Source organism: Octodon degus, unplaced genomic scaffold, assembly GCF_000260255.1.
Source record: "Octodon degus isolate 3935 unplaced genomic scaffold, OctDeg1.0 scaffold00160, whole genome shotgun sequence".
Lineage (NCBI taxonomy): Eukaryota > Metazoa > Chordata > Mammalia > Rodentia > Octodontidae > Octodon > Octodon degus.
In genome coordinates, this window is record NW_004524736.1 from 4136671 (window position 1) to 4147003 (window position 10333).

The 10333-nt window shown below is 39.9% G+C and overlaps 1 protein-coding gene across 1 annotated transcript in view; it reads left to right on the forward strand.

The window, feature by feature from the left end:
- The window catches only part of Snd1 (staphylococcal nuclease and tudor domain containing 1), a 443244-nt gene that overhangs the window by 201698 nt on the left and 231213 nt on the right, over positions 1 to 10333 (forward strand). Inside the window, exon 12 of the mRNA XM_004642716.2 lies at positions 4061 to 4161. Coding sequence (XP_004642773.1) covers positions 4061 to 4161 — 101 coding nt within the window. The remainder of the gene's footprint in view (positions 1 to 4060; positions 4162 to 10333) is intronic.

A 10333-nucleotide genomic window follows, 5' to 3' on the forward strand; every position in this document is an offset into this window, starting at 1 on the left:
GGGCTGGCTGGCATGTGGTGCTGGGGGATTGAACTGCGGTCCCTGTGCTTTGCTAAGCTTGTTCTAAGTAGGTGCTTTAGACCACTGAGCCATCTTACCAGCCCCCAATACTATATCTCTTAACAGAATTCTAGAGTTAAATGACATTATGAAGGTCGAATCTAGTACTGTCATTTTCCAGGTGGGGAGAACCTGAGACACAACAATGTTGCAAAATTCATTTCTAAGGCATTGACAGAGCCAGGAGCTTGAGCTTCCAACTCCGTGTGTTGGTTGCTGTAAGCGGGAATTGGGCTCTGGGTCATTTGTAGCTTTGCATCTTTTGTATAGAAATATAAAAAACTTGTATATCAGGTATTTCTAGCATATCTTCACTTAAAAAGAGAAGTTCAAGTCTAAATGTTTCTTTAACTTATGCCCTTCCATGTATACACACCCACATCTGAAATTTCAGGCCATCTTTTATTCAGACAAACATTACTGAGATTTTTTCAGTCATTTTAATTTATACTGTTTAAACTGTGCTCTTTTTGAAATGATTGACATGTCAGTGATGAATATCTAGAATGGTGAAACTCCAAGGCTGAGAAATGGATCCCAAAATCCACAGGAGAGGAACATAAATGCTAATTACACATTGACTTTAATTCTTGGTTTGTCAAAGTTGCCTGCAGGTGTGTATCTTGGCAGTTGGCTAGTCTCAGGGCCTCATTTGTGTCTGAGATTGTCTTTAATAATGATGCCTCCTCAAAGAGCTCTTTAATCTCTGATTTGTTTCAATTCTTTGTCCAGATACAGGATATAAGTAATTGACAAATGGGTATAGTTGTGTCTTTTGGCTATTGAAGATAGAAGGGGGTTTATTTCGTGTTCTTCCCTTACCATCCCTTGAAAGCAGTTTTGGGCTAGCTTTTGGGGAGGATCTTCTGGCCTGGAAGATGCACAGGTGTTGTTTGTTATGGTCACACCCACCATCCATTGTAACAGTAGTACCCTTGTGGTCTTCTGGCTTAAGCCAGCTCCCTCCCCCGAGTAGGGAACAAGTGTCTCTGTGTGCTGTGTTTCCGTGCCATATAGCTGCGGTACACCCTGTCCGCATTCTGAGGACAAAGTTTGGCATTGGCAGGTGCAAGGTAACCTTGAGATTCACTAAGTTTATTTTTAAGCAGGGATGAATTTTGTGCCCTGTTAATACAGTTGAGCACTTGAGCTTGTTGGATGAATTGAACTTGACCCCAGGATACTTTACAGACCATGGTTTGGCCATCCTTGAGGCTTAGTTCACAATTGTGATTTGCTGTATGATTTTTGCCATGATAGCCTGGATATCCTATCTGGATATCCTGTTACTTTTCTGGAATCACCCTGTTTCTGTGGCTAGGAAGGCCTTTGCTGAAGAAAGTTCCAGCTGTATCAACTCAGACAACATCCAGGGTAATACTTTCTCTTGGGCATCTGGGACAAATGGCTCCTTTTGCAGCCTTTCATTCTTCACCTTGTCTTTGAGCTGTATTAACTCTGGCCAGCTGTGTGCAGGGAAGCTATTAAAACTGCTTTGTTGGAGGTATTTTGATCAATACATCTCTTTGATTATAGTTTTCACACTTGGTCGTCTCCTTAGCTTTAGAGAAGTTGGTAAGATTTAGTGGTAATTTCAATGGAGATACCTATTTTTATGTGTCATCCTTATATTGTCTTACTTTGCTGTTTTTTCATTACAGCCTCTCAGAACAGAGATTTACCTCAACTTCAGTCCTTAATTGCTCTGGCCTTTGATGTGGCTGGCTTCTTTTGGTTGCTTCTAAGATATGATTCAATGGGATGAGTGACCGACAGTTAGAATTCTGAGGCAGCTGTCCTTTTCCAAATTCCTATGTTCATTTTAAAAATGAGTTTGTGAAAAGCAGTGTGAAAGGATTTTAATGGTGCTAACCAGCAGTGCGGCTGAACTCGATGCTCATGCAATCTTCTGTCTTTAGGCTGATCGGTGAGAAGTGAAGCTGTGTTTATAAAGGGATTATAGACTGTAGGGATGGCTCAGACTGCTTGATCCAAGGCAGGGATCTTAAACGATTTCACAAAGAAATTGATTATCTTAAATGATTTCATGAAGAAAAAGCGTTGTTTATTTAGTGCATACTAGGATTAAGAACGTTTCCCATTTCATACTTCCCACTGTCTGTATGTGCACATACCCTTGTTAATTCAAAATTATCCTCTGTTCCCTCTATTAAAAACAGAAACAAAACAAAAAATGTCTTAACTTGAAATCTGTCCATGTTGAGCCTAGTCATATCACTGTAATGTACATACTGTGAAAGAAATTGCCAGCATGTTTGTGCTGTGAAGTTCCTGACGTAGTCCATGAGAAGGTATGGGCTAAAATCACATGCTTTGAGGGAGAGGCAGATCGTACATTTAGACATAGATCTTCAACTGTTCTGATCCAGCAAAGGTTTAAGAACTGCTTTACTTAGCCAGGGCGATGGCTCAGTAGAATAAGTGCTTCCCTGGGAAGCGCAAGGGTCTGAGTTCAATCCCCGATTCCACCAAATAAATAAATAAATAAATAAGAACTGCTTTACTTAAACATCTGAGTCACACAGAAATGATGCAGACCTATTCTCTGTCAGAATTCTATGGGCCTTGTGTTTAGCCTTTTGTCTTTTCTCTTTATCAGTTTTTTTTCCCCTCCTTTTAATTATACTCTTTTTTGAGTGACACACACCTGTAATCCCAGCACTCAGGAGGCTGAAGCAAGAGGATTGCTGTGCGTTTGATGCCAGCCTGAACTTCATATATTAACCCTGTCTCACAAAGAGCCCACCCCCAAAAAAAGCCTTTTTGCAAGAGCCATATTAGGTTCACAGCAAAATTGAGTTTTCTTCCTCCATGCATGTACAGGGCCCCACACTAGAGTGATGTACTTATTAAAATTGAGGAATTTACATTGCTCATCATTATTGTTTGAGTCTGTAGGGGCCATGCCTGGTATTATACCTTCTGTAGACTTTGATAAATGTACAAAGGAATGTACCTGCCACTGCAGTATCATACAGAGTAATTTCATTGGCCTAAAAATCCCGTGTTCTGCATATTCATCGCTCCCTCTACTTCTCTCCACCCGCTGGCAACCGCTCATCTTACTGCCTTCCTAGTTTTGCTGTGTCCAGAGTGTCATACGATTGGAATCGTGCAGTATGAAACCTTTTCAGTGCTTCTTTCACTTAGTCATATGCATCTGAGGTTCCTCTGTCTCACTTCATGGCATAGTAGCTCATTTCTTTTCACCACTGGATCATAGCCCGTTGTCTGGTTGTAGCAAAGTTCATGCATTCGTCTACAGAAGGGTATCTTGGGTCTACCTAAATTTTTAGATCTATGAGCAAAACTGCTATTAACATCCATGAGCAGGTTTTTGTGTGGAAGAGTTTTCAGTTCCTTCAGGCAAATTTCAAGGATCAAATGGTATGGGTATGTTTCGCTTCCTAAAGAACCAATGTACTATTATCCAGAGTAGCTGGATATTTTGCATTCTTAGTAGGGGTGGATGAGAGTCCCTCTTGTCCTAATTTCTACCTTTGGTGAGCTAGTCAAGTCCTTTGTATTTTATTTATTTATTTTTTTAAATATTTATTTATTTTTATTTATTACATTTATTTATTGTGTGTGTGTGTGGCCAGCTCAGCCCACCAGGGGGCGGGTCTGGCTGGCATGTGGTGCTGGGGATCGAACCGCGGTCCCTGTGCTTTGCCAAGCTTGTTTCAAGTAGGTGCTTTAGACCACTGAGCCATCTCTCCAGCCCCTCCTTTGTATTTTAAATCAGACTGTTTTCTTATTGTTGAATTTAAGAATTATTCATATATTTTGAATAAACATCTCTTATCAGATAGAGCTTTTGCAAATTTTTTCCACCAGTCTGCTATTCAGTTACCTTTTTATTGTATAAGATCTTAGACCCAGGAAATCAAACTAAGTCGATGTTTTACAATTATATGAGCACATCTGGATGTTTTCTAGCTGTATGCAAACCCACCCTAATGCCCTTGATTCTTTTCAGGTCAATGTGACGGTAGACTACATTAGACCAGCCAGCCCTGCCACGGAGACAGTGCCTGCCTTTTCAGAGCGTACCTGTGCCACTGTCACCATTGGAGGAATGTGAGTATTCTGGCTGGCAGAAACCCAGCTTCAGTCTCAAGTACCTAAAGGTTCCCTGCTCAGTCAAGGCTCTCCTTCCCTTTGCTCTGCTTTCTCTTCCACTTAACCCAGTAGTTTGTAATTATGTGCCTGTGCTGCACTTTATATTTGCAAAGCACTTTATAATCACTCATTAGCTAATCATATACTTTCATCATTGTTGTAATTTAAGATTTATTGGGCTCTGTGTGCTTGGCACTATGAAGTACACATTATTACTATTAATAATGCTATTTATTAAGTATCAAGCTGGCCCTCACTACTGTCCAAAATTAGTTTAAGATGATTCTCTGTATGTTGGTTTAGGAAGTTGTATGGTAGCACCACTCACCTAAAAAGATAAAAAATAAAAGAATAGAAGAGGAAGAAGAAGAGAGACTAATCAGACATTTTCCTGGTAGAGAGATCTGTAATCCTCTGTCCTGGCTGTACCTTGGTTATATTCCAAGGTCTCTTGGGTAGTCTGGTTGATGAACAGAATCTTTCAAGGGAGGTATCTGACAGGGGAAGGAGGAAGCCTGCTGGGCCAGGCTTCCACAATAAATATTAAAACGATCAGTCAGTCCCCAGTAGCGATTCTTACTTAGCATAAAATATACCAGCATGGTAATCGTTTCTTACTCTATTTAACAGTCTTAAGTGCTGTTTGTTACCAAGCTGGTATATTTCTTTTCTTTTAAGGAGACCATGGTGGGGGTGGGGGGATAAAAAGAATAGGTTTGTGTCTTTCATTTCTTTCTTTTTTTTTTTTTTATCAGAACAGATTGTCTTATTGAAAGTATAATGAGGCCTGCCAGCAAAAATACAGTAAATAAGCTGCAGCAATGCATTGGCAGGGATGAGGATCTTGTAGTTATTTTGCTTCTAGAAACTCTTCCATCAACCAGGAGCCTCTTTTCCCTCTTTCTTTAATTCATGTTTGGAAATGGCTCTGTATAGCCAGTTCCCTGTCCTGTACTTGTTAATTTGGTTAATGTTCACACAATTGGAGGCTTCACTGTTGCCAGGAGAAGCTTAATATAGGCATTTGATGTCATTACCTTCACACCATCAGATGGCGGGTTTTGGGAGAAGCTGGTTTCTGATAAATCAGATCACATTTTTGAAATGTGAAAAACTAGGCCACGTTTTGGTCATTATCCTAGCTGTGTAACTTACAGTAATGATTTATTACCAATTTATCATCACTTCTCAGGAGCTAAGCGCATATTTCCCTCCTGAAGAGAGCTGGGATGTTAGTATTCCTCTACAGTAAAATTTTTAATATAGTGAGGAATCATCACCATAGATTACTGCTCCTGCTATCTAATTACTGGGGAAAACAGTTTCAGTCTATAATAATGTACATCTTCATTTTTGGAAGATGGCCTCTACCAGTGTTTATTTAACACTCCATTAGCGTGTGTTATCTCATTTAGTTACCACCTAGGTATATTTTTAAAGTAAGTTTCCAGTGCGTAATTTCAGACCTTTATGGAATCTCTTTTGGAGATTGTTAAAATTTTAGAGCAATCTTAGTGAGAGAGCCGATTTACATTTCCAGTGGAGAGTGTTGTAGCCATGCCCTGTGGCATCAAATCTTGAGGTTCAAGTGTATTTATTTGTCTTTGACTGAGATTACTCTGTCAGCTCATGAAGGTGTCTCTTTTCTATGCTGATTTTGTTTCCTTTGGATGCACTAGAAATAGGATTACTGGGTCATGCAGGTTAGCTTTTAGTTTTTTAGAGGAGCCTCCATGCTGTTGTCCACAGTGGATGTACTAGATTACATTCATACCAGCAGTATATGAGATCCCTTTTTCTCCTTTGTATCACTGGTATATGTTACTTTTTGCTTTTTTGAAAGTGGCCATTCTGACTGGAATGAGATGGTAGCACACTGAGCTGTGATTTGCATTTCCCTGGTAGCGAGTGTGAGTGAACATTTTCCAGTGCAGTAGCTGGCCATTTGTGTGTCCCGCCCCCCCCCCACGCCCACCCCTCTAGTGGGGGATGAACTTAGGCTTTCACACTGAGCTACAGCCCCAAACTCCCCTTTTTTTCTTTTTAATTTTCAGACAGGAGCTTGCTAAGTTTTACCAGCTGGGCTTGAACTTTCAAGTCTCCTGTGTTAGCCTCTCAGAGGCCTAGGATGACAGGTGTGTACCATCATACACAGCTGTCATAACTTATTTTTAAGAACTATCCACTCAGACCCTTTCTCCCATTTTTAAATTGGATTGCTTGGGTTTTGTGGTTGAGTTTTCTAACTTCTTGTATATTCTGGGTAGTAGAATTTACTGATGCTATTAAAAGCACTCTACCTAGACTACTGTCTCCCTGGAAATAGGGAATTTTGTCTTCTTTAATCTGTATAATAGTGCTACTATTCAGCAAATGATAGGCAATAAGGAATTTATTGAAAGATTTATTAACTGGATTGTTAAGGGCTCCTTTGTGAGGTATAACAAGGCTTACTTAAATGTTCATTACTTGGGATGGCTTGTTCCTAATATTTACCTTCTTTTATTTGGTTATTGGAAGCTTAGTGGCTAAGGTGGGTCATCTTCAGTAAGGTGACATGTTTTTGTGTTCTAACTTGATTCATAGTTTTTCCCTTTGCCTAGATTTCAATTTTTATATGTCTTTTTTTCTGAAATTACTTCTAAAAATCTGAATAGTATTGCATCTGACCTAATGGGTTAGGTATTTAAAAACACCTGCTAGAAAAGAAGACATTTACAGCTATGTGTCAAATCCTGGATTGTCATTCAAGCATGAATATATACATATAGTTTCAAATCTCTGAGATTTGGGCAGCGTGAATCACCTCCTGTTTGGTAGCCTAGTAAACTACGTAACTTCCTGTTTGGAATGAGGACTCAAAAAGCACTAATTTTAGAACCTTATAATTTTGAGGTTTATATCCCTATCATCAGTTATAGTTGTCCCACTTTTACTTCACAGCCATTTTAACACCGTTCTTGTTTTAAACCTTTCTTAAATGTGCAAGTGTTTCCATCAATACTTGTTCTTTGTGTATTCATACCTTAGTATTTAGCACAATATTTGGTAATATAGTACATAATTGGAATAACAGACACCACCAGGGTAAGCTAGATCTGGGGACAAGGCAAATGGATCAGCAGGGTGGGGTGAGGTGTGTTGCTATGGCCTACAGTCTCTTATTTGGATTGCTTTTGTATGGGTGAGTGGAGGGAGCATGGCTAAAAGAATCTGTGTGAAATACATTGCCCCTCTTAGCAGAAGCTTTGTTTATGCTGTAGAAATGGTGTGGAATTCAGAGGAGATCCAGTCTAAAATGATGTCTGCCATAACTTGCAGGCTCACCTACTCACATGCAGGCCTGTCTTCCAGCTGATGGCTTTCCATTTGTTTAGGACACCAGGCAGCTTCTGACAGGACTGCCTCTGAAGTTGATCCTAGGAGAATGAGAAGAGACAGATGAGATAATGTCCTTCACCAGGGGTATTTCAAAGCCCATTTTAGGTGTGTTTCACATACAAATTATGTGAATTGTCTATATCCTCAGGAGGGCTCTGTGGAATCCTTCTGTTTTTCCTCTTGCTGTGTCCAAGGGAGGTGAGTTTCAGGACCCTGGGAGGCCTTACTGGTATGACACAGGCTTCAGCTCCCATCTCTTACCCTCTGGGGAATCAATGGAAACAAGTTTCATCATTCCTCTACTATATTAAATTTTTTTTCTTGATTAACTTCCCTGTGGAGTGGGCAAGAGTTGTTATCTGCTAATCAAAACAGTTTAAATAAAAAATAAAAAGCTCAAACCTTGAGTCGTTTCTCATTCTCTGGCTTCAGGGTTGGGAATTAGCTGATCCTTTTAGGCCTACTTTGTGACATGAAGCTGTCAAGATGGCGCTTCCTGTTAATTACTTTTTATTGTATTTAAGACACTTAAATAACTCTTCTTGTGATTTAGTCTTCTATGTAATTAGCTGCAGTGATTAAAATCTCATTCTTTGCTTCTTGCCAAAGCCTTCTTGAAGTGTGAGATTTTTCTGGGGTGACCTTTCTCTGTGCTGGACTTTACAATTACTTCAAGCTCAAATTTGGCAAACCCATATAATCTATTAACTCATTGCTCATGTCTGCATATCACATTTCCAAGGAACAGTGTTATAAGGAAAATTATTCCTATATTTTTCTATAAAACATAATTAGGCTCAAGCTTCACACATGTACATTCCTACCATTCCCGCCCTCACCCCTGAAAAACTCTTATACATGCAGAAGACACAGCATCACAGAAGTATCTCCCCATTGTTTCTCGTTAAGTGAAGTATTTCATAGTGGTAGGAAAACACAGATATGGCTCATACGGTCCAAGGAGAATGAGAATAGCACAGAGATGAACTACGGAAGCATAATTACTGAAAAATGCCTGTTTATTTTCTATACAAGATCACATGTTTTTTAGATAGGTGATTTATTTTTGTAATAGTGTGGCAATGTGTTTATGACATTTCACTCATGCCTGCCTGCGTTGTCCTTCTTTCTTGAACTTTGTAGAACCACTGCCATTAGTCTTGATACCTTATATGAGTCCTTCATTTTGGGGCCTAGGACATTGGAGGTGACCCTCTGCGCTACTGTTTGTTGTTCAGAAGATTCAACACCATCTTTATGAACTTCTTTGGATTCTTCACAGATAGAGGTTGTCTGTATTATGTTAGCTATATTTATATGAAACAGACTTGTGAACTTGAAAGGCAAAAGGCTCTTTTTTCTTTGGTTCTGATTTTCCAGAGTACTTTTTCCCCCCAGTTCTTTCAGTAGTAACCAAAGCACTTGCTTAGATCTTGTCTTTACTTCCCCGGCAAAAAAAACCCCTCTTACTGTTCCTAATTTTAATATCCCCCCATCACAATAGGAGTAAGTATCGTACACCCTAGTTGTCTGGCTCAAGTATCATAGCTTTGAAAGTTTCTCTGTCAGCCAAATCACCTACATCACAGAGTTTCCAAATTTTACCACATACTACTAATATTTCACCTTTAGGCTATACCTAGTGTGAATCTGGCTTCAGTTCCCATTTTCTGACCTAATCTTTTAACACATAGAAACATCCTGGAGGTTCACTTTTCTCACCTCAGGAAGAGTGGTGACAGGATGTCATAGGTGGGTGATGAGTTCTGGGTGGTGGCTTAATCTCTTTGCCACTGGCGTATCCCTTATGCTTCCTTGTATTTCATCAGTATGATGTGGTTGGGACTGGTAGGTGCTGATTTGGTTGCTTTTTGGCTGCTGCTTTTTGTTTTTCCTACTTGGCTTTGAAGGAAAAAATAAACACCAGAATGAGGGTTAGATTTTTGTTCCCAACTTAAATTAAAAACAGCAAGCCCCTTCTCTCCCCATTTAAAAGAATACTTAGATTGTTTTCCAGAGTTATAGGTTGCTTGTTTATGTAATTGTGCTACTGCTTTTACACTGAATAGTGAAGTAGCTCCGTCCATTGTTTTCAGGACAGTAAGTGGTTAACAGTATTTTGAAAGGATGCAGTTGAATAACTGAGCTTATCTGCAGCTCAAGTATGGCAATCATCAAAAAGACTTTACCACAGATCACTGAAGAAGGAACTTGGCTATTGAACACTGTTCAGGGCTGGAGTCAGGAAAACTGTTGAATTTCAGACAAATCTTCTTTAGTTCAAATATCTTGTGTCTGTTTATGTATGGAACCCTCATGCTGCTGAGTCTCTTTATTTCCTTAAAAATCAAGATTAGATTACTTGATGACAGTTACCTCTGTGCAGAAGTTTAATGTAGGTCTCCATAAGGGCACCAATGGATCTACAGAGCAGCAAGACCCTTTACTGAGGCGGATGAGAGCTTTTCTTGCCTGTTCTTCTTTTATTCTGACACTGTGCACTGACTAGAGTGCCTGGCTGTGGCAGAGCTGAGAAGCTGCCCTAGTCAGTTTCCTGAAGAGCACTGTGGAAAGCAAGGAGAGTGTGGGGCTTTTCTTCAGCCTTCCTAAACAGAGGACCTTCAAGAAGTGTTGAGGGGTCTTGTATGAAAGAGTACAACCATGACCAGTTTTAACTCCTCAGGGCTCAACGTAGCTCAGTGAGGGACTGGGACAAGTTGCTGCTGCTGCTGCTGCTGCTGCTGCTGCT